This window comes from Schistocerca nitens, chromosome 3 (genome assembly GCF_023898315.1).
Source record: "Schistocerca nitens isolate TAMUIC-IGC-003100 chromosome 3, iqSchNite1.1, whole genome shotgun sequence".
Lineage (NCBI taxonomy): Eukaryota > Metazoa > Arthropoda > Insecta > Orthoptera > Acrididae > Schistocerca > Schistocerca nitens.
In genome coordinates, this window is record NC_064616.1 from 583032398 (window position 1) to 583057640 (window position 25243).

At 38.5% G+C, this 25243-nt stretch overlaps 2 protein-coding genes across 2 annotated transcripts in view; one reads left to right on the forward strand and one right to left on the reverse strand.

Moving 5' to 3' along the window:
• Positions 1-282: 282 nt before the first annotated feature.
• On the forward strand, positions 283-2612 carry LOC126248498 (inosine-5'-monophosphate dehydrogenase 1b). Its single transcript, XM_049949535.1, has one exon. The coding sequence runs from the start codon at positions 470-472 to the stop codon at positions 2027-2029; it is 1560 nt and encodes a 519-aa protein (XP_049805492.1). The 5' UTR covers positions 283-469; the 3' UTR covers positions 2030-2612.
• Positions 2613-8932: 6320 nt separating this feature from the next.
• Positions 8933-25243, reverse strand: part of LOC126249350 (nose resistant to fluoxetine protein 6-like) — a 223826-nt gene continuing 207515 nt past the window's right edge. Inside the window, exons 11-15 of the mRNA XM_049951005.1 lie at positions 12208-12303; positions 11992-12121; positions 10704-10878; positions 10169-10311; positions 8933-10097 (exon numbers count right to left, since the gene is read on the reverse strand). Coding sequence (XP_049806962.1) covers positions 9930-10097; positions 10169-10311; positions 10704-10878; positions 11992-12121; positions 12208-12303 — 712 coding nt within the window. The 3' untranslated portion in view covers positions 8933-9929. The remainder of the gene's footprint in view (positions 10098-10168; positions 10312-10703; positions 10879-11991; positions 12122-12207; positions 12304-25243) is intronic.

The following is a 25243-nucleotide window of genomic DNA, read 5'->3' on the forward strand; positions in this document are numbered from 1 at the left end:
TTTAATTTCACTCTTTTAATCGCGTACTTGGTGCAAAATTCTAAAGAAATTACTTATGCAGTTAGTAATAATGGACTTATAACCAGCGGCAAAGACATTAAGATATTCAGAACACACTGCACAATTTTTCATTTACGCACATGCATCAATAAATTAATTCAGGGGTATTACCTGCTGTTCCCTCAAGAAACAGTGTTTTGAAGTTCAGTGTATATGTTAAAGAACATCAACAAAGATGGAATCGGGAGGTACACTCTTTGGCTATGTAGAGAAGCGTGGGCTTGATGCAACGTGTTTGTTATGTCATGAGGCATATAAATATCGGAAGCGGTCGTCAGAGCTGGTCTTTATGCTTCGTGTGTCGAGGCAGGTTGACCAGTGGTCTGTTGTGAGTGATCAGTTTTCAAGACTACCACGTGGGAAGTGTTTATTTTGTTGACGAGTGATAAGTCGTTGTGTGTTATATAGTATGGCTGATTATTTGATTTGCGGAGGAACTGGTTATGTTCCGGAGGACGGTTTGACAGGTGCTCAGCTCTTTGGTAACGGAGATGGTCTCACGTATAATGACTTCATTATACTGCCGGGGTTTATTGACTTCACGGCGGATGAGGTCGACTTAACATCGGCGCTAACAAAGAAAATCACGCTTAAAGCTCCGCTTGTTTCTTCACCGATGGATACAGTCACGGAATCTGATATGGCAATTGCCATGGCGCTTTGTGGAGGTATTGGTATAATACATCACAATTGTACGGCAGAGTATCAGTCGAACGAAGTTCACAAAGTAAAAAAATACAAGCAAGGTTTTATTCGTGATCCTGTTGTGCTAAGCCGTGACCATACTGTTGCAGATGTAATTAGAGTAAAAAAAGAACACGGTTTTTGTGGTATTCCTATTACAGAAAATGGAAAACTTGGCGGAAAACTAGCAGGTATCGTTACATCTAGAGACATAGATTTTCTGAAAGAGTCGCAAAATAGTTCCTTGAAACTCGACAGCGTTATGACAAAGTTAGAAGACTTAATTACAGCGTCAGCAGGAGTCACCTTAGAAGAAGCAAACAATATTCTGGAAAAATCGAAGAAAGGAAAGCTGCCTATCATTAATGAAAATGGGGAGTTAGTGGCTCTAATAGCTCGCACAGATTTAAAAAAGTCAAGAAATTATCCAAATGCTTCTAAAGATGAAAACAAACAGTTGCTTGTAGGTGCTGCTATTGGTACAAGAGAAGAAGACAAAGCTAGACTAGAGCAGCTTGCTCAGGCAGGTGTGGATGTGGTTTTGATTGATTCCTCACAAGGCAACTCAGTGTATCAGAGAGATATGATATTGTACATTAAGAAGGCTTATCCAGACTTACAAGTTATTGGTGGTAATGTAGTGACTGCAGCACAAGCAAAGAATCTCATAGATGCTGGTGTTGATGCACTGAGAGTTGGAATGGGTAGTGGCTCTATATGCATAACACAAGAAGTTATGGCTGTTGGTCGGCCACAGGGCACAGCAGTGTACAAAGTTGCAGAATATGCAAGACGTTTCAGTGTTCCAGTTATAGCAGATGGTGGTATTCAGTCTGTTGGTCACATCACAAAGGCACTCTCACTTGGTGCATCCACTGTGATGATGGGATCCTTGTTGGCTGGCACTTCAGAGGCTCCTGGAGAGTATTTCTTCTCAGATGGTGTTAGACTTAAAAAGTATAGAGGTATGGGCAGTTTAGAGGCCATGAACAGGAAAGATGCAAAGGGTGCTGCTATGGACCGTTATTTTCACAGTGAGACGGACAAACTGAAAGTGGCGCAGGGTGTGAGTGGTTCTATTGTAGACAAAGGTTCTGTGCTTCGCTTTCTGCCTTACCTGCAGAGTGGACTCCGTCATGGGTGCCAGGACATAGGGGCCAGAAGTCTCTCAGCATTACGTTCAATGATGTATTCTGGTGAATTGAAGTTTGAGAGGCGGACACAATCTGCACAGGTTGAAGGAAATGTTCATGGCTTATTCTCCTATGAGAAAAGGTTGTTCTGATATTTTAGACCTTGTAAAATCTTGTATCACGTAGAGGTGTGTTTTGAGGTATCGTGGAGGTTGTCGGTAATAGGTGTTTATGTTGTATGACAGAAGAATTTGATACGGGCAGTTTTTGAAATTGTCTGAACTCTAATTTCAACAGAAATGAGAGCTGACCTGCTAGTTCTGTTGGTAACTGGTTTTTAAAGTGTAAGACTGACTATGAAAGGAATATTCAGATCATTGTGGAGTAAGACTCTGACAGTTGTGGTAGTTTTGTGTGTGTGTGTGTGTGTGTGTGTGTGTGAAGGAAGAAACCTATGTCCTCTATGCATGTGTATATGTTCAGCTAGATTCATTATATTTGCATTTGAATGTAGAAAAATTTTAATGGGCTTTGGTTTTAAATTACTACTTATATTCCAACTATTATTGTCTGTTGACTGTTGTAGTATTGTGTAGACTTTAATGCATGTCATATTTGATTTGTCTTATGTAAACAAATTTGAAAGCTTGAAGCTGTAACTTGTTTTTACTGTAATTTACTTTCCTTTACTGTGAGAACATAATACCACAGATTGTAAGTGCTGTCCCTTTTCTTGCACAGAATGATCTATCATGGAATTACGAGCAGCTTTTGCCAACGCTTCAGTATCCACTCATGGGATACGTTCCAACTTCATAATGCAGCCACTGAGGGTGAGAATTTGTTTACATAATACATTTTTAGTTTTCCACTAAACTTGTCAGAATCTTGCCTTTGTGAGGAATGGCATTAGAGTAGCTTGTTTCTAATATTAACGAAATTGTTAATTATATTTTTGAAACCTCAGTAAAATTTTTGGTGGAGTTAAAATCATTAATACAGAAGCATTTAGTGAAGTGTCATTCTGTGCTGTAACAAAAAATGAAAATTTTACACTGGAAAACGCCTTCACCAAGAATGAAGACACCAATAATTTAAGTGTGACTATTATGAATGAATGAATGAATATTTGTTGACTGTAAAGGGTGTCAAAATACTGTCCAATAGAAGAAAGTTCCTCTGTAGTCTGATTAAAACTTATTTGGCATTGCCATATTGATTTTATAACTTTTACCTTGATTAAGGCGCAAGCAACATAAAATAAGCTCTCAACACATACAGAACTTGTTTATGCTTGCTGCACCTTGAGCCTTTTAAATAAGATGGGCAACAGACAGATTGCACAAGTACATCACACTACTTTAAGTGCAGCTGAGCTGATGATTTTGACACATTGATACTTACGTTTTTGACAGTTTGGCACCTGCCACTTTGATGTGGAGAGCTCTAGTTGGAGGACCAAAGTTCAAAATGTCAAGTGTTGACTAAAAAGAAATTCAGGCTGTAGACATATGACCTTTCTATTGACTTTTCAAATGTGAAATTAATAGGATTAAGCTATAGGACCAGAAAGTGAATGTGTTCACTCGAGAACAAAAAAATGTAAATGTTGTGTATGGTACTTGGATGGAGAAAGCATGTTTTTGTCTGGTCACAGGAAGTAAATATTCCAAAATAAGCCATTTATAAACTTCATAACATGGCAGCTGTAATTTTTATGGTGTTTTCATTGTGACAAAGCTGTTGATGAATCCAGAAAGAAAATCTGAATATTTAATGTAGTTTGTATGCTGGTTGTTGAAGATTAACAGCTAAAACTTCATACTGTACTAAAAGGAAAATAGTGATACTTGAACATTTGCTAGATAAAAAGCGAACATTATATGATCAGAGAATAGTAGTAGTAGGAATAATGTTAGTCTTGCAGCTTAAGAAGGAAGCAAATCAAGAAATTTGATCTACATTAGTGTAATATTAATCTTTATCAGTGGTTTAATTTATTGTACCTGACTTTTTTCTGCTGTAGACCTAGAAGAAGGTTCAGTTGATAACTGTATTTCAGTGAGTTTGTTAGTTTACCAGTTTTTATATGATCTTAAAAAAAGGTGATCGTAGTGAAATAATTTATTTTTATTTTTTTTTGAGATGTATAAACCATCTGAATATTAAATGGCTTATTTTCATGAAAGTAAGCAGTTAATGCTACCTTCCGTACAGTGTTTCAGAAGTGGTGGCCAGGGATATAACGGGAATGATAATTCAAAACAAAAAGCCAGGTAAACATGGGTTTTAAAATGCATACCTTGAGAGGATCAATTCTATATCTTAGATACTGTGAAACAAATCTCTTCTACTGCAGGCACTTTGCTTTCCATATTTTGGAAAGAGGCAGTATGGACCACAATGAGAAAAATGTCCAGTAAACCTGTGCTCATAAAATGAAGTTATGACCACTTCTTAATTAGAAGTTGTTTCAAAGTAGGAAGATGAACAAGAGCACATGTTTCCAGAATGAGATTTTCACACTGCAGCAGTGTGTGTGTGTGTGTGTGTGTGTGTGTGTGTGTGTGTGTGTGTTGATATGAAACTTCCTGGCAGATTAAAACTGTGTGCCAGACACTCACTCAGGACCTTTGCCTTTTGCGGGCAAGTGCTCTACCATCTGAGCTACCCAAGCAAGACTCGTGACCTGCCTTCAGTGTCAATCCTGCCAGTACCTCATCTCCTACCACCTTCCAAATTTCACAGCTTGGGTAGCTCAGATGGTAGAGCACTTGCCCACGAAAGGCAAAGGTTCAGTTAGTCTCGGTCCAGCTCAGTTTTAATCTGCCGGGAAGGTTTTTAGAGCATGTGTTTTTGTTTTGAATGATCATTCCTGTCATATCCCTGAATATTGACCATCACTTCTGAAACACCCTGTAAAATTCCCAGGTGTCACTTGTCATAGCATGGGGACCAGTTCTTTTTGGATATCAGTCTAGAAATTGACATGCATTGGTCAGCTAGTGTATTTTTCAGTATTCATATAAACCAGTTTTCATATGAACTGCTACTTAAACTTGGTACCAGTTTAAATCATTTTGAAGAGTTGCTCACTTCCTGACTTGAACATCATAGGAAGAGTAAATAAACACATTCCACATCCCTGAACGTTTTGATTCATAATAGCATCCAGTCTTCCTGTCATGATGTATGTGTGAAACGGTGGTCTGATGTAAGAGGGTGCCTGATAGCCCTAATCGGATTAAACATCAAATTGTGTAGTTAATATCTTGATTTTTGTTTAGTGTGTTCAGGGAGCAAAGCAACGTGCCAGTTTCACAGCCAACAACCATATGCCTATTCACATTTTATCAACACATAATGCTATTCATACACAGCAAGAAACTGATGGTAAATAATAATTAATTTTTGAAAAAGAAAAAGGTAAAAGGGGAAGAAAACAGACAAATGTGCTTAATGCCAGCCTCAATGACATGTAGTGAATTTTCAGTTTGTAAGAACTATGAAAGACATGAGAACTAATAGTTCTGGAAAAGTTACTAGCTAACACAAACATGCACAGTAAATTCATCATGTCACTGGATGATCTGGACACAGCAAACAGCATCTATCATGCTTAGGAATGTATAATTTGTTGACTATTCATTAAAAAATCAAATTTGCCTTATTCTGTTTGATCTGTTCTATATTGTGAATTTAGATTTTAAGTGAACCTTGTTTCAAAACTAGATTGTAATACTGTGTATAATAGCAGTCTAAGCTCTGGGTGGAAGGGGGAAATCTCTGTATACAGCTTGGGTTGTCTACTGGATAAGGAGTTTTTGAACAAAAAGTTGGAAGTATATATTGGCACAGGATATTCTGAAAAAAAGCCTATATGGGCCCAACTTGGATAGCTTTGGATGTACACCTTGGAAGTAGTACTGTGGATAAACCTTTGCCATATGTGATGTGGAGATGTGTTAAGAATCTTCTACATTAAAGTTTAAGGTTCAAATCTATTAAAGAAAACAAATGAGTAAAATGTTTTTGAGTTAAATTGTGGAGTTATGCAATAACTATGATAGTATTGCACTTAGCCCTATGTGGCTATTACAGAAAACACACTGTGATATTACAGTAAAAAGTCAAATGGTGACTAAGGAAAACATATTGCACTGTGGAAGATTTAGACAGTTGTGTGTGTACTATAGTGTTTCAGTATGTCTTAGTGTAATATCACAATAAGCAAACTAAAGTGCCTTTACTTCCAGGTGCAATTTTGTGGTAGACTAATAGAACTGTGGGCTGGGGAACATCGTTTAAAAACACAAACCTGACGACAATGAAGGCCTACATTCAGTCAGTACTCTCAAAAGTATTGCTATTCTTGGATAAATGTCTACCAGTGACACATTGACAGGCACTTCTGTTTGATTATATTATTTGCACACAGTCACTTTTGAAATGTGACTAAACATGTCACCTAAATAAATGTTTGTGTAATTTGTGATATTATGGTGTAGTATGCTCTCTGTAACTGCCCTATTCTAAACACCTTACTTATTTCAGCATCAATTAAAGAAAATGTGTGGAATATGTACAAGACCAATTAGTAGTATCAGAGGTCTGTGTAGCAGAATCATTTGACTGTCATCTGCTGTAAGTTTTGAAATATAGTTCCTTATTTCATCATTCAAAGTATCGCTAAATGGCTGCCTAACAGTGTCTAGGTATCTTGGGTAAAACATTGGGCTTGTTTGAGGAGTTGGGTTCAAATCTGCGTACAGTAATTTATTTCCTATGGTTTTTCTAAGGTAAATGATGTGACAGTTAATTTTAATAGGACACAGCAACTTTCTTTCATCTTTTAGTCATATCCTCTTCTTTGACATTGTCAGAATGTTAAATCCCAGTACTAAGATAAAAAAATACTAAGATTTCATGTTTCACTTTGAGACTTTCTGGCACATTAAAACTGTGTACTGGACTGGGACCTGCTGTTGTTTTTCTTTTTGGCATTAAATTAATATTAATTGTTGGCAATCACCCTTCTCAGTGCATTTCTGCACTTGGTTTACATGCTTGCATTGCAAGCTACTGATGTGCACTACTATGAACTGGAATGTGGCTATACATAGTGAAAAATCCCATTACAGCTGAGACCTAGTTGGCTTTGTTGAATAGTATATAGTCAGTGACATGAGAGTAGTAATGATAGGGGTTTCATAATTCTGCTGGAAGGTATGAACAACATGCCACTGTTCAAACTAATGGCTAGTGATTCTTATGCAGTCTGCGGCTAGAGTGGCCAGCATTTGCCCCAGTGAACCCAGGTTTCATGCATGTTCTATTTGAAGTGTCTTGCAGGGCCCACTTAGTCTGAAATGGACAATTTAGAAAGGGCCTGAAAAGGTGTAACATATTTAAAGAGTAATGTAGCAATGCAGTATTACTGCTGCAATGGAGGTAAAAAAGTTAAATAAAATTAGTGTCATTATGGTGTGACATCAGTTTTTTGTATGCTTAACTTTTTGCTTTCATGTTGGTTACTTAATGAAATTTAATCCTACAATGTAGGCTTTCACAGCCAGGGTTTACTTCAGTTAACTCTTGGGCTGAGGGGCTATGGTAAATATGTAAAGCTATTCCCGATATTTCATCTCTGGCTCTAAGAAACATCTCTGGTGGTAAAATGGCACAGTTAGCTGGAGATGAAATGTCACAATAGTTATAGACAATGGCCTCTCAGCCTTAAAGTTTTAACTGTAGTAAATGAATTTTGGTTAATTTTCTCAGTACTGAGATAGTCATCCTAGATTGCTTTAAGGTGGCACCAGCATAGTAAAATGTGCATCTGCTTGTGTGAAAGAGGCCATTGCAATAAGTCTGAGCAGCAAGTTACAAAGTTTCACTTTGTGTTACTGGTCTGAGTTTTCGACATAAAGTTTAATGAGTAACATGTAAAGGGTCCATGCCATTGCAATGGTTTTAAAATGCCTAAGAGTGAACATGTAAAATTGTCTTCAGGAAAGTGATATTACTGGTAAATTCTGAGTAGTACATTATTTGAATTTATGCAGATACTTCAACAACATTGTTATAAAAATTTTGGGTGTGTTCCTCTGGTGTAATGTACTAACAATTTCTATGATTTGTAATTGAAGAGCTGATTGCAATTTATTATGCTGTGTGTGTGTGTGTGTGTGTGTGTGTGTGTGTGTGGGGGGGGGGGGGTGTTGAAATGTATGTTCAGATATTTTCTGTGCAGAAGTTATAGTGAGTTATCCTTTATAAGGAATGTTTAACTGTCTGTGTTCCAGTATTTGTGGTTTGTCCAGGAAGTTGACTGGAAATTTAATCCTGAAAATAGATTTAAGGTATTTTTCTTGTTACTGTCACATTAAAGTAAGTTAATTATGTGATGTGACCAGGTATCCAGTGCAGTATTTGTGGAGCATAATTTTGTAGTAAACATTCCATTGGTTCGCATGCTTCCTAGTTACTAAAAGTTTGGCACAATGTATCTGAACATGTTAAAATAAACTGAAATATTAGGTTCTCTAAGTTAGTGGATTTGGCTCTTTATTTTAACACCAAGTTGTTGGACTTGGTGTATAACTCTTTAAACATGTGAAAACTTACCTTTGGTCTGTAAATTTCAGTATTTATCTTACAATTACAAAAAAATGATGGAATTTCATAGTAAAGCATGACTTTGGCAGATTTACGTAACATGGAATGTCCTGTAACATTGATGCCAGTATTCAGGTTCCAGTGAGTACAAATGAACTTTGTTATCTGTAAATGAAACACAGCTTAACATTTCTTATTTTGTAAATTCTAGTTTACAAAAAATGTATATTTAAAAAAACTCATGGTGAAAACTTCAGTACAAGCAAGATGACAGTGAATTAAAATTTAGAGCATTGTTGAGCCTATAGGATTTATCTGGTTACCTTCAGACTTATATTGGAGATGGTTATTTGTATTACATTTTGTAATTTTTCCTATCATTGTATAGTTTTATTTACTGTAAGCTAGAGGCCACAACCTCTTTACAATTGGTAGATATTTTATGGTGCTGTACTGAACATAAAAGCCAGCATTTTTATAGACAGTGTTGCACAGCTTCAGTGTGTTCAAAGAAAACTGCAAGCTGTCATATTAGTCAAGCAAAATTTTGGTCACAAATTTTGATTTTTAATCAGTGACATGATGGCTGCTTGCCTGAAAATAGTTCTCTGAATATTCATTAGGATAACTTTTAGTGGTTTCACTTAGTTCTTTAAACATGGATTGTGTGCACATCGTCAAACAAAATAGTTTTGCTTAGTTATTTTGATCCATTGGCTAAGTGTTCTGCAAAAAATATTGTCAAGAGTATGAAAGAGCTGCTCACAAAGGTTAAAATAGTGGATTTTTAACATTTTACAGTTGATGATTCACAGGATTATCTACTGACTGGCTTAAATGTTATGCATATTGTAAAGGTTGTGGTCATAAATTATTTCAACCTAATTTGTTGGAAACTGAAATGGTGCCTGCACCCTATTTGTCTGCCCTTGACATTTTTAATGAGTATGTACATTTTTTGAATCATGTTGTGTGATTTTTAAATTGTGTAATAAACTAATTGATCATTTTTGTTTTTTTTATTGGCACATACACTTACACTATGTTCCTTTTTAGCATGAGGCAGCAGGAAGATTTTAAATAATGCTTCAAAAGTCAAATTAAATGCTTCCTTCACAGTAGTAAGTTAAATGGAACCTGTTTTTATAGAGACTTAATTTATTATATGTAATTCACTCTGTGGTGTACAAAGAATAAAAGTAAATGGACTAAATTTCTAACGAAAGTCATTTAAAGGGGAGGATTATAATTTTGTGAAATTCTTCAGCTGTCTTGGATACACCAGAAAAACTCAATGTGGGCACACATGCACATGGTTTATAATTTCACTAGTTATAAAAAATGGGAAGTAATTTTAAAACAGCTTTAATATCTAAGCAATACTAAATTAAATCACAACTTGACTAGCAGGAACTACACATTAATCAGTCGATACTACACTGAGGTAGCTTTACAGTCCTTAGCTCTTGCATTTGCGTTCTGGTTCTTACTTCTGCATCCCAAGAGCCACCTCATTAACAGAACGTTTGGAGTCTCAAAAGTCAGGGACAAAACAAATGCACAAAAGAAAGACACACCTACATGGCCAAAGAAGTAAGCAGCCTGAAAATAAAGGAATCAATTTAGTTAGTTTAGATTTATATTAAGCTGGAAAAAGCATATACAATACTTACCAGCGGTAAAAACTCTACATGCATGGCAGTTTCGCTGTCTAGGTACATGGAATTCATTAGCAGTGGGTTCAGGAGGTAAACACAGTACGTTAAACGGCTGAGTGGTATCCATCCTCTAAATGATAATATAGAGTTGATGATGCCTGAAATCAAAATTGGGTAATAAGATATGTCAAAATAATTGGCAGTGTTAACTTACAATCTCAACAATTTTTAAAGTGTGCTGAAGTTACTTGAAGCACTGTAAATAAAATTAAGAACACAATTTCTTGTGCATCAGTTTAAAGGATGAGATGGGTACAGCTGTTAGTTATCCATTCTTTATGCTTTGTGCCATATAAATCTTAGGTCTCTAATGACCTTTCTTGGTGGAATGTGAAACTCGTGTGCTTATTCTGTCTTGAACTATTGCTTGTTCAATGTGTGTACATAAACTGATCACTTTTCTTAAAAGAATGTGTGGTAAAAGTTAAATTTTCACAGGAAAAAATACTTTGACAAATGTTACATTTGTGATGTTCAGATTTTTATATACCAGCATTGTTTGTGCAGCATGCTATTATGATCCATGAGATTCCCAGTGCCCATGCAGTTCTACTTAGAGCCACATAAAGCGCTGCTGCAATAACCGGGATATTACGATTGTAGAGACCAAATAATGTGATCACATTGAAAGTGGATCCTAGAAGCCATGCCATTAGCAGTGTTCTCTGAAACAAAATTTAAAACAATTTCACACATTTTGTTCTTCAGTTGACTGAAGGTATTTTGCAATTTCATTCATTCTATTGGATTTATAGTGAGCTGTCCAGTTTGCATGACCTTAACAGAAGTTACATCCATTTAAAAAGAAATTGCTACATTATGGGAGAAAAAGTAAATTCAAAGTAAAATATACTTCAGCTGTTTAGGCACTCAATAGGCAAGCTGTTAATACTCAAACCAATCTAAGTAATTTTCTTAATTATCAACACTTCTGGAGGATACTAGCTCTTCTCAACTTTTCCTAAAAAAAAATTGTTTGAATTTTGTTTGGAAGCAAATACTTCCGGGGGGGGGAGGAGATGTTAAAAAGCCCCACTGATGATGTCATTAGAGAAGGGACATAAGCCTAGTTCAGGGCAGGTTGAAGAAGGAAGGTAGCCATACCCTTTCGAAGGAGCCATCCCGGCATTTACCCTTGGCAATTTAGGGAAATCATAAATACTTCAGTTATTAAAATGCTTTGAACAACCTTTGGCATTATATCAAGAAAATACATTGTAACTCTCGACCCTTCAGAAAGTAGTCTTGGCATTTAAATATCCAACAAGTGAAGAAGTAAACAAATGGTCTTCTAATAAATGTTATTGAAAAATTACTAATCATTATTTATATTGTAATTTTCATACATTTACATTATCAGACTATTATCTTAGTTGATATAGTCCCTAGGTTAGTCACCACTCAATATTTAATATTTTACATTTGGTACTCTGCAGCTCACACAGATCTCAGGAACCTCAATTTTGACTAACAAAATATCGATATCGGCGGCAGAAGATTTATTTTATATTCATTATGCTAGACCAGTGTTGTTGGGTCATGTGCCCTTGAGTGATAAACTGTAAGTATTATGGTGTAGGAACAGCCTTTAAAACATGCTGCAAACAATTGTGTGTACATATGGCATTATGTGAATGGTGGCCAGCTGCAAGAATGTCCACTTAAGAGGTAAAACATTTTTTGTCAGTGCTTTAAAGGAAAAGCATGTGTTGAATTTCATGTAGAAAAGGATATCAAGTGTATCTTAACATTAGTATCAAATAAGCTGCTATATTTACCTTCTTCAGTATGAGTTTCCCTTTCAAATAAATAACAATGTAGCCAGTAGCTACTCCAACTAGTTGTGGTCCAATGCGTGTCCAAGGTGGATCGTACAAGGTACTAAGCATTGCAAATTGTTGATCTAACCTATACACAAAATCTGATGGGTTAAAGACAATGAAACAGGAGAAAAGTTTAGTACAAAATTTTGTACAGTGATGGCATATACTTACATAGGAATGTAGCTGTTGATATATGATGAGTAGAAAGTTACTGCTGATGAAGCAACAATTAGTGATCCCAGAATAATAGCACTCAGCAAGAAGTAGCTGGAAAAAATTTAAGTAGCTGTTGATAATGTTTGTAAACTGTTAACACTTTCTTCCAAAAGAAAGCGGAACCAACTGAATCATAGCTCCATGACACTGTTACAAAAATTGTTTAACCAAAGTTGATTTAAGATGAATTTGGAATGTCTCAGCGATTTGTTTCCTTTCCACACACATCACTTCAGAACAAATAATGAATGACTCAATTCTCTTTGCTAGTTTTGTTGGGAATTTGTGTGGTTATTATGTATAACACTATAGCAAGAGTAGTTACTCATAGGTTTCATCACCAAGACTCACTCTGCTTCACATTTCTTCAGAAGCTTCAAACACACCCCAAGTTAGGTACATTAGTACAGTAAAAGAAAATTTGAATTTCACACATCCTTGCAGTATGGGTATTTTTTTATTTTTTATTTTTTATTTTTTTTTCTTCCCACTCTAAATTTGTTTGGCTAACTTGACTGGATAGTATTTGATACATTATCTGGTGGTCTGCTGGCAAGTATCAGACTTTACTGTGAGGATGTAAGGATCTGTTCCCAATGTTGATTTAAGATTTCACTGAAAAATCTTTTGTTGAGGGCACATAGGTTCTTTGAGAGAGTTTATTTTGTCAGCAGTTGTTACAGAGGTAAATGTTAGCAAAATATAGTTTGTTTTGACATTATTGCAGTGTTCTCAGTGGGCTCTTTTATTTAATGATTTTATTTTGTCACAGTTTCTGAGGCATTCTTTCGACTGCCATCAGATCTTTTGGTACCATATTACGTCATTTGCAGATATTTCATGAGTGGAGTGGAAACTGATTGGTTGTTAATGGTATGGTTCCTTCCTGATGTACTTGTTTTTACTGGGGTAAGTTTTTTCTCATGTTGTATTTTCTGAATATTAGAGGATACTCAACAAAACTTCCTGTAGCTTTTCAAAACTCTTCAGAACTGGGGGCCAAAGCGCACAATAACCCTGGGTTCAGTGTGGGGTGACAGTGGGGTCTCAGTCGTTTCTAGGTCCTCAGTTCAATACGTACATACAATATATAGTTTCTCACTGAGAGTTATGAAAGATTTTGAAAATGCAATAATGTTTGAAAGAATATGATGGAACTAGGATAACATGAAATCATTTATAAAGTTGTCAATGAGGCAAAACATTGGGCAAACACAGATAGCTACTTCTGTGTAAGCTGTATGGAGTCTGCTTGACACTGAAGGATGATATACAGGGTGAAAAGTATTTAAACCAACAAACTCTGGGAGGCTGTAGGGGACATCAAAACAAATATTTTTCCCTAATGTCATTTATTCCTATAAGGAGTATTTAAACCAGTAGAGGAAGATTTCTCTGGCAGCAAATTCATTAAACCAACAAACACTTTTCCATTTTTTTAATGACCAAGAGACCACACATCAACACAACCCAATTTCAATTACAGTAGATTTTCAAAAAATGTGGGTTATCCTCACTCCAAACATGCGCATTGTGCATGCTGAAGACTCCATCACGCCCGAATGTTGCTTCATCAGTAAACAACACAGAGGATGGAAATGTAGGATGCATTTCACACTGTTCCAGGTACCACTGCGAAAACTGTGCTCAGGGTGGATAATCACCTGGTTGTAGGTTGTGGACACGCTGTAAGTGAAATGGACGTAACAATTGCTCTCGAAGGACTGTTCTTACATTTGTCTGATTCGTCCCCATGTTAGGTGCAATTGCACGAGTGCTGATTGAAGGATCCCACTCCAAATGCTGCAAGACAGCTTCCTCAAATTGCAGCGTTCTTACCATACGATGGCGTCCCTGTCCAGGTAATCTGCTGAATGATCCGGTCTGACGTAAACGGTACACAGCAGCAAAGTCGTATTATGCGGGATACGGTGATTAGGATATTGTTGATAAACCCGCTGTGCAGCTCGTCTGTTGTGGTGCGCTACGTAGTATGCACCAACCATATCAGTGTAATCACTCCAGGTGTATCGCTCCATTAGTAAACAGAGACAATGCACTACTACACTGGTTGACAGCAGTTGCCTACAACTGAATATCGTAATATGCCCTCTGACAACTGAATATCGTAATACGGCCTCAAACGGTTTAAATAATCCTCATAGGAAAAAATGACATTAGGGGAAAAATATTTGTTTTGATGTCCCCTACAACCTCCCAGAGTTTGTCGGTTTAAATACTTTTCACCCTATATTTCAGTGTTGGGTGACATGGTGAAGAGTGTCCTTGAGGTCTCTTTATAAAGTATAAGATACACAGGAACTGAAAGCAATTTAGTTCATGGACTGTAGAAATCCCATTTTTCAGTTTGTTGGTGAATGGAAAAAATATTGTGGACTGAACAGAGTTGACCACCCAGTGGCAGAACACATTGCTTAGCACAACATACTAAAATTCAATGACTGCTTCACAATCTGTGCCCTCTGGATCCCCCACCCCACCCAGAACCAACTTTTGTGAACTACGTAGCTGGGAGTTATCCTGGAAAAACATCCCCCGGTCTCGTAATGTCTCTTGGTGTCAATCTTTGCTAGCCCACACCCTCTACTCATGTCTCCCCTTCCTCTGTACTGTCACCTTCTCCCAAATTCACTCCACCATGTCTCCATTGTGTGTGCGTACTCAAGCTCATTAAAGGTTTTGTCCAAAAGCTAGCATAGTTTCCTTTATTTCTTTGTGAGCCTTTTGAGGACTTGATGCTTGTGCTATTCAGAGGACTGCCTCCTTTATTAAAAGATATTTACATTCTGCCAGAACTTTCCTTGCCATAAATATTGTTGGCAGTTTGTTAAATGTCATTTTAACATGTTGACTGCCATGTGGCTGACACCAGCCACAGCGGAACTGCCCACCTAAAGCCACGTGTCCACACACAGCTGCAGCAGAACCTCGCACTGTGTGCCTGGCCTGGCAGTGAAACATCCGTAAGTGTGTAGCAGTCAATGTGTTAAAGGACAAGGTGCACATCTCTCTTCACTGAAGTGTAAATGCGTGCAGGAATACTCCCCTCCAGTTAGGAAACCCCTTTTCATCTATTAAGTCAACAGCACGAGTTCAGTATGTCTGACATTGTCGTTTGTTAAACAGATTAGTTTTCTCTTACTCAACAGTGCAACATTTGGGTATAATGCCTCTTAGGAAGGAAGGCAGGGCTTAGGGTTTGAACACTATTCAGCCATGGGGTGTATGTAGTTCTGTTTTGGCTCTATTTATTTTTTTTTCTGAGGGGAGTGGGGCTACTTATATCTCCCAATTAGGAATTTATTTGCAGAAAGTTTGGGGCACAGCTCCAGTATTCACCTTGTACCCTAAGGAAAACCTGCAAAACCCAGCCAGGGCTGCTGGTGTTGACAGCTTTTGCTTCTCATAGTGCTTCACTGTGGAGGCACTGTGTTGTTTTGTTTTGTCTTCTCAGCACTTCGGTGTTCCTGCTGTCTTGCGCTTTGGGGGAGGGGGGGGGGCGGCGGCTATCTTCTGTGGTAGTGATAGGGCTGGCAGTGGCATTGTTCTTCTTGTTCTTGTCTCCTCATTTTGAGTTCTCTATGAAATTTGGGTTGTTCAGCCTCTTTTCTTCGCCAGACTTCAAGCCAGTTGCATTGATTTGTGTTGTCTCGATCCTCCACCCTCGGGGCTGTCCTGTCTAGCACCTCATTGTTGACTAAGCTGTCATGCCAGTTGACAAACTCCGTAGTTTATACCTCTTGGTCTTCTTGGTTTGCAGCAACACCGGTCATTTTTATGGCACGGTTGGTCACCATTCTCTTCTTCTTTGTCGTGGTCTGCGCTTGCGGTGAGCAGGCTTCCATTTGGGATACCGCTTCAATGCCCATTTATGTGGTCAACTGCGATGCTCACGAATCCACCTGCAGTTGGGGACAGAAGGACTCCCTCAGCATGAGGTGGGCTGCTTCCATCTCAGTGTGGAGCACCATCTGGAAGTGGGATACTACTACTTCCAGCCCCCCCCCCCCCCCCCTATGCCACTGGTGGGCGGGTGCCCGGAGGTGGGACTGCTGTTGTTATGTGCCAGAGGTAAGGCAGCGGTCTTGCTGACTTTTCGCCTCCTCCTGCGTTGCTTCAGCTCTCCGGACATCGCCTTGTTTGTGTTGCTATGGCCAGCAAAGGCTCTAAGGCCATGCCAGCTGGTGACGTGTTGCCCGCTGCAGTGGGTGCACGCCGGGGCCTTCTCTTTTCCGTGGGCAGGTGTGACTGGTGTGCTTGCCGGCGCATTTAACGCATACTGGCTAGTTGCAGCAGTACTTTGCCACACGGCCTTCCTGCTGACACTTGAAGCACTGTGGCTTAAGTGTCAAGTCCCACTAGTAATGGTTCCACTTGCACATTGAAGCTCATGAGCTTAGAGTTCATAGAATTGATCTGCTTCTTCCCTTCTCTGTTACTCCATGGCTGCGTTTATGGCCAGAATGAAGAGGGGCAGCTTCCTTCTGTTCGTCCAATTGTGTAGTCAGACAGCCACCTCTCCAAACCAAGCTCGCTGCAGTCCTCTGCAGACCATGTCTTCACTGCATAGCCATGGTAACCCTTGTAGGTGTGCCTTAACTGCCGATGGTCTCTTGGTTTGCGCTTGATGCTGGTCTTGCCGTTTGTTTCGTCTTCTAGCTCGCTGAGAAATTCCAGCCAATCTTCTCCTTGGTATCATGAAGATTGGCAGTGTCAGAGTTTTTCTGCCTGCCGTCTTCTCTGCGGCCACTGATTAACATCCTCATCATTAATTTTTTTATGTCTTCACCTATTGGCTGCATGCAATTTGTCTGCAGATCTTTATCCTGTTTGTGAACATGTATTTTGTTTTTAACATTTTAAGTGTGTATTATGGGGAGTGGAGAACCTTTGTGGCAAAATGTAAACAAAAATAAACTAGATGTCTCTTTGAATCTTAACTGGCATGCTAGACTGTAGTTATTGCTATAAAATGCAAGATGGATCTAGTTTGTTTGTTTAGACTTTGGCCCAAATAAGTCGCACAGCTGGTGATTGCCATGAGTCTTGGTAAATATATTACACAGATCAGAGTGTAGCTTTATCATATTGTGTTTTGAGACGTGTTTGTGGTGACACTGAATGTATGAAAAGTGAGAGTATGGGCAGACTTAAGATACTACAGCGAAAGATCTATGGAAGGTATTTGAAAGACAGTTACCATAGAAAAATATTGGTGGAAGGAGGTTTTTTTTTAATCAATATCAGCTTGTTATGTTGAAAGTAGTAAAAGTCTGCAACAAATGGTGTCAAACATTTTTTATTTACTTATCTTATGTTAACAATTATGCATTTCATCAGTTATCTCAGCCAAGCAGCTTTAAATGTAGTTGGAGCATGTTTTAAAAGCATGAAAAATGGCAGATAAGGGATTAACAGCGTAATTCATGTAAGCACAAAAAGAGCAAAACGCAATGACAGCACATAGAAAAACATTGCTGAGACATTTAGAATAAATCATTCTCTGAAAGTGGGGAAACATTTCAGTTCAATATTTGTAATATGGAGGCATTTAAATTTATGCACAGAGGGAAATGAGCGTAAAGGTAGACACATTTTATTCCAGTAAATGAAAACTGTGATTGGGATTGTAAGGCATGAAGTAACAAGGCAGAATAATAACAGGAGAGAAGTGCATGGTGATTTATATAATTTTTTTAAACAAATGCACTAGTCTTTTAATAAAGACTGCACAATGTGCTGGTTAGGTTGTGTAGAATTAACTTTCAATGAATAGTGATGATTAGATAAAAAGGTTTTAGTAAGATAGTCACTGTAGGCAGAAAAATGACTACGTAGTAAACAAATATCAATGTCTGAAAACAAATACAAAATCAAACCTCCTTTATTTGCTGCATTGTTTATCAGTTGGTAAAAACATACAACACACAAGCTGATGTTTGGAAAGGTAGCCATTCTGCATCTATAATAATTTACAAATCACTGTGGAGTGTGGTGATTAGGAAGACATGACTGCTTAAATGCCTCTGGGCCTACTGCAGTTAGTCTTATTTGTCTTTGTGATCCCTATGAGTGATAGGTACTACACCACCACAATATTATTGCACCATGGCCTGCAGTGGTTGTTACTGGAGACACATGGTGACGTTATAGTAAACAAGTAGAGTGGTGACTAAGGAATACACTTTGCACGGTGAATGCATTCAGGACAGTTATGCTTAGAACAGCAAGTGGTTCAGCATGTCATCATGAAAAAACTCGTGTAAGCTGACTGAAGTGTCCTCACTCCCAGGTGCAATAATATTGTGGCCGACCAATACTGTGGTCTTAGATTCATCACTTAATGTTGGCTCTAGAAACTTTCAAGGAAGCTTGCATGTGCTAATTAGCATCTTCCTGAAGAATGTGCCAGTTCAGTTCTTTCAGCATCTCTGTGACACTCTCCCAAGGATCAAACAAACCTGTGACCATTCATGTCAGCCTTCTCTACACACGCTCCTGGTTGCTTCCATTTGCTGACCTGTCCAGTTAGCTGAGTTCATTAAAGTGCCTGCTTCCTTAATGCAGGGAGGTGTGCTGGCCCTGGACCAACCTCATTGATTAACATGTTGACTACCTTGTGGCCACCGCCAGCACAGCAGAGCCTTACACTGTGTGCCTGGCCCAGCTTGGTGGTGAAACATCCATCAATAAGCATGTGGCAGCCAGTATGTTAATGACAAGGGCTGATGTACCGACCAACCTGGAAGTGGTTTTTAGGCAGTTCTGCATATCTACAGAGGTAAATGCTGGGCTAGTTCTACCACACAAAACTTTTAGTACGAGAAGTGCTGTTCATTCAGACCATAAGTTAACTACATTCAGCATGCAGTTATATGAACTTAGTTTATGGTGATCTTAGTGCCTTAATGTTAAATTTCTCTTTTTATTTTAGTAATTCACTCTAAAACAAGCTTAAAAGTACAAGAATCATCACTCTTAAGGCTAGTCTGAATACTAGTGTTGTACTATACAATTCTTCCTACAATTTGAGAGTTGATCATCTTAGCCTTTAGAATCGCCTGTAAACCTATCATCATTGTGTTGTGTACTTGCAGCAGAGAGGTGAAGTGGGGTGAGAGCCATTGATAAGACATTGAGAAAGCTAGTCTACAAGTTCCGCTTGTGCTCACAAGACTTACTAACTTTCAATCTTAAAACACTGCATAATGCCGGAAGTTAGCAGATGTGACATCCATTCTACCAGACTGCCCAGCATAAGCCAAGGCAGTTCCAGCTGCAATGATTTCAAGTTAATACTTGCTGAATTTTATAAGGTGTTGCGGTAATTTCATGACAGATGAACGAGGTGCCCACACCAACCTTACTGCATTTCCCTGAGCCTTTCCTTGTTTACTCTGTCATTTGAAACAGAAGTGTCGCAGTTTATTTTCATACCTCTTTTAATTTATAAATAGTTGTGCATCAAAATAAAAAAATAAAATAAAAAAAAAACAAACAACTTAACAGCTTCTTTCGATCATTTTCTTATTTAAGTTTAGCAATCTCAGTTCCACATAAAGCTAGAAAGTTGAACTTTAGCTCAATTATGGTCAAAGGTTGATGTATAGAACCACATGTTTTCAGAAAAGATTAAGTTAAAACAGAAACTGGGATGTAAAATAAATTTTGAGAATGGGTTTAGGAAAAGAATGTTTCTTGATTTCATCAAATGTATAATGTTCCTCATTTAGCAAAGAAATTATCCAGCATGTTTCAACTTGGGACTATTATGAGAATAATCATCATAATACTTCCTCTTTGCTTTCTCCTTGCAGTCTAGTTTTGAAACTATTTTCTTCATTATTTCAAAGAGGCAAGGGAAGAGACAGGAGCTGTATTTGACAGAACAAATGTTTAATCATGCTATGTTTAATTTTATATGACGACTGGTGGGTTACTGGTGATACTGTGGGTTACACATTTAGTGCCCAAGACACAGATGAGCATGATAAGACATAACATCAGCTTGTAACGAAAATCTCGAATCCTAGAAAAGTCACGCATGGTTGTCTCACTTAATATGGTTGCATAATAATGTATGTGGTTTCTTTTTTCCTTCACCAGAGCACAGCGCATAAACCATTACCTCTTGTTGTCTTACTAACAGTTGAAATTCAAGGTTTGCACCTAACAATGCAATAAAAATAGTTTTGTTTTGTTTCTGAGATACAAAGTTTTTACATTCTATGTCGATGAGAGGTGAAAAAATATCAAATATTTTACATCTACAACAGTTGTTAAGAACAACAAAGAGACAGTTGTGGACAAGTGCATGCTATTGTAAGCATTTTATCTGCAATCTTTCAACATTGTTAGCAGGTAAGGGTTTAATAGTGTTTCTCAAGAACTAATCAACAATAGTGTCAAATACAGCTCAGTGAGTGCACAAGAGATTTTCTCTTATCCAAGAACCATGTCATGACATATTCAAGATGTAACCGTTGAAGAGAAACATATGATCATGTTAAAACTCAAAGAAGCCATTGATCGGAATGAGTGTGTTGTGATGTGAGTGATTTTTGAATGGAAAATTATCAGAAGATATACTCTCTTATTGTCACATGCAGTGGTGTTTGATTCTTAAGGACAGACGGGAACTGCACTTCCCACAGCTAAGTTTCTAGATATTACAAAAAGGAGTGGACACATTCTTACATAGTTCAATGACAAGATGTCTAAGGTAGATATAACTGATTTGAAATTAAGTTCAGTTGTATTTTTAATGGATCGAGAGCTGAATAAAAATAAAACACCTCAACATCACAATCATCTTCCATATGCAAAGCACTTGCATAAACACAGTATTAAGGCACACTTTACGTGCAGGGTTCCTTAGAAAAGAGCTACCTGATGTTAATAACTCCATACACTGTGCAGGACACTCTGATGTATGAAATGATTTGATTTGGTGGTGTAATTTGGGGGGGATTCAAAATGTTGAAACTGTATGGAACAGCACCTACATGATGTAAGATTCATTTAATCTGCTGAGAACATGTGACTGCAGGAGGAGGGCGGGGGGGGAGGAAAGGAAATGATATTTTAGTATCAGCCTGATGTAATGAAAAGCATAATTACATTCCTGAAATGTTTTGCAGAAGAATAAAACAAAACTGACCCTGCCTTTTGTACAGCCATGGGCATTTAGTTTATTACACTCATGCTTAGACGAAACAGAACATCTTGAACAACTAGAGGCAGGAGTTCATATTCATAGGACATGTACATTAGTATGTTCTACAGAACTAATTAGCATTTGAACCATGTCGATCCGCGGATTCAAGATCAACATCGATATTGTAGCACACCACCACCTACCGGTAAAACGTGCCTGCGGCTCTCATGATCACTATAAACCGAAAGTAATGGATCATTGTGACTTGAGCCGATGTGCCCGAAGCCTTTCAAATAAGTGTGAACCATACCATCAAATCAGTGAGTTTGAAAGAGGGTGCGTTATTGGCATGAGAGAACGTGATGCATCCATCCGGGAAACTGCTGCTCATGTGGGACAAAGTGTTTCAGCAGTGCAACAGGTGTGTGCAGAATGGTTCATGGAAGGCCGTCGAACACGGCGAGATGGGTCATGTTGCAGCACCAACACCTCATCCAAATGGCATTGCAGGACAGATCTGTGCCCTCCTTGGCTCTGGCGCAACAGTGTAACACATTGTACACTATCAGGGGTGACAGTCTGTCACTGTTTATTATGGCATGAATTATGTGCATGTCACCCACTTCTCCGCCTACCTTTGACAAATGTGTAGAAACATGCTAGACCGCAATGGTGTGTTGAAGGACACCACTGGGGACAGGAATGACATCAGATAGTGTCTTTAGACAAATCCAGGTTCTGTTTCTTTGAAAATGATGGGCACATTTTGGTTCATCGCAGACAAGGGGAGGGGCATCAGAGTGAGTGCACTCACACAAGATACACAATGCCAACTCGAGGCCTTATGGTGTGGGATGCTATTGGGTACAACCACAAATCACAGATAGTGTGTGTCCAGTGCACTGTGACCAGCGTAAATGATATACTACGACCCATAGCTGTACCCTTCTGCACAACACCCCTGATGACAATTTTCAGCAAGATAATGCATGACCACATGCTGCACGAACACGTGCCTTCTTGGTCTCAGAGGACATCTGTCTTTTGCCCCAGTCCACAGGTCACCAGACTTGTCGCCAATCGAAAATTGTGGGATATGGTGAAACAACGGGTGCAGCACTGTGGCCCAATGCCAACCACCAAAGATGAAATTTGCTCTAGGTTAATACAGACAGCATGGATGGCTATACCAATGGATGCCATTTGCATCTTATACATGTCATGCTATCATGTATGGAACAAGTTATCAGGGGCCATGGTGGACCCTGTGCCTACCAGGCAACAGGACACATGCTGAACCGAGGTGACTGAAATGCTATTAATTTTTGCAGAACATACTAATGTACATGTCCTGTGAATATGAAAGTCCTATCTCTAGTCGTTCTAGGTTTTCTGTTTTTTTTTTTCTGAATATGAGTGTAGATTGATGCCAAGTAAAGATGACAATGCGATACTGAAATTGCTGAAAGGCAATGCAGAAAACCTATTTTCTTCACTTACATTAAAAAGTTGTTTATGAAATACAAGATTTTCACTACACAGCTACATTTTTAATCCCTATTTCAACAAACTCCTCATCCAGAGAGAGAGAGAGAGAGAGAGAGAGAGAGAGAGAGAGAGAGAGAGAGGAAAAAGTTTTTCAGAACCTAGATAGCGTAGCTGTGGCAGGAGACAAAGAACATCTCATGCCCTCTCTCCTGTGTAGAAGTTTTGGAGCTGGCATTCATGAACTTCTAAACTTAAATATGAACTTGACAGATATTTGAACATGCATGGCCCTGAATGATTATTTCAAGAAAGTGTTGTCTTGGTGGAAGTACAATGACTGTGCTTTGTCTGAAAAAAGAAGTCCTATTGTTTCAAATCAGCAGCACCATGAATGAAAGACATTCTAGCAGGGCAGGCTTACTTGTACCAGAGAAGGGCAGGTCTTTCAGTCCAATTCATGTTGATGGTATTTTGCTAAATCATAGCAATAATAGGGAAAAATGGATTACGTAATGAAGACAATAAGTCTTAGGGGATGAAACTGAAAGCATCCATGTAAATAGCCCATGCTTACATAACATATATGTCATACATGGAATAAGAACAGTGGTTGTAGAAAGATTCTAACCGGCATGAACAGGAGATCAGTGTGTTATACCTCATCCTTGTGATAGTCATTTCAATCCCAGAGGAACTGCTGCTGACTATGACTGCAAGTCCATCTCAACAGGTTTAAGAGAGATTCCAAAGGGAACTGAACTGCATGCAATGGACATTTGGAGTGAAGTACCTCATGAGAGGTCATTACTCACAGCAGAACTTACAGCTGCAAGTCTTCAGTGGGCCAAATAACACTGAAATTGGGTGGTTTCTGAATGGAGTTGTGTAGTGTGATCTGACTAGTTGTAATTCAGCCTCGTTTTAAGTTGTGCAAGGTTCTGAGCGCACCAATGGTCCAGTGAGGCATTTAGCTTTGAGGATGTAGTTCAGGTCTTAGGTGTTTCCATGATGTTTTGGGAGTAATTTTCGTGTCATGACTTGGGCTCACACGTACACAAGTTTGCGTGCAAGACTGATTATTTCCTGTTATTTCTTGTAAATTTTGATATAGATTGCTGTGCTTCCAATAATGTTATCAAAAATGATTGCCACATACAGGCTATTGTGAACATGAAAATAGGATGCTTATTTCAACACTCTCAGTTGCCAAGGGATGCCCTTTATTCTGCACATTCATGATAAGTATGTTGTGAACACTCCTGTCTTCCAAGATCATAACAGCTGAATTCAGAGGGCTGGTTTGGTGGACACACTGGCATCCTATCCCACCTCAACTGGCCCATTATTCACCAAATCTTAATGCTATAGAAAATGTCTGGAACTACTGAAACATAGCAAGTAACACCCTAGAGCTTGGTAGCTCTTACAACATCTAAGCATCGGAGAGTGGCTTCAGCTGTATACAACATGCCTGTAGAAACTTGCAGACCTCTTCATTGCCGTACTGAGCCCATTATTAAGGCTAGAGGTGATGTTACACAGTATTCACATGATATCTCCTGCAGGTAACTAATTTTTTTTATCAGGTGTACTATCTGCTAAACATGAGTGTTCTGGACTATTCTGTAAAATCATCGTATGCTCTGATGTGGGCTGATAGCCCATGAGGTCAGTTCTCAGTGGCAGTAACTGCCAGTGTCTCAGTCAGGATGATTGGGGACCGCCAAACAGGAAGGCTGGGAAAAGTTGTGCAACAAAACCACCTAGGTAGACAACATACCACATGAACAGCATTTGACGACTTTAGTATTTTTGTAATATTTTATGGTAGGAGGTGTTAATGGCTGCTATCAGTTTCCAGCCAATCCAGAAGCAAAATGTATAGTCATCAAAGAAAACATGCACTTACTCCAGAAGCCAAGGGTCATGTCCAGCAAATAAAATATATCACATTTTATAGTTTAGTGAAGTGAGGTCTATTGGGGTATGGAGAAGATGCAGTCACTGCATACTTATTTCTTATGCTCCAGGACACAACTGATGGACCCACGTTTCATAAATAACCACAATATTGGATAGAAATGGTCTTTGTCTCCCCCTCATTGCCAAAATAGATGTGTCCCTCATATCCTGGGGTCTCGGTGACCTGCCTTCTTTTCTAGCCTTACCCGAACAATCCCTTGCACCTTCCCAAGGAAGGAACTGTTAATTCAAGAACCTATGAAAGAGTAGTGTATTTTTATACAGGATGTTAATGAGTATACATGCAGATACTTTTATATGTGGTACCTTAATACATGCACACATCAGTGGGTTGGTTGTTTT

What these genes read in the sequence shown, in the direction of transcription:
- LOC126248498 (XM_049949535.1), top strand. Translation starts at nt 470, where the DNA reads ATGGCTGATTATTTGATTTGCGGAGGAACTGGTTATGTTCCGGAGGAC.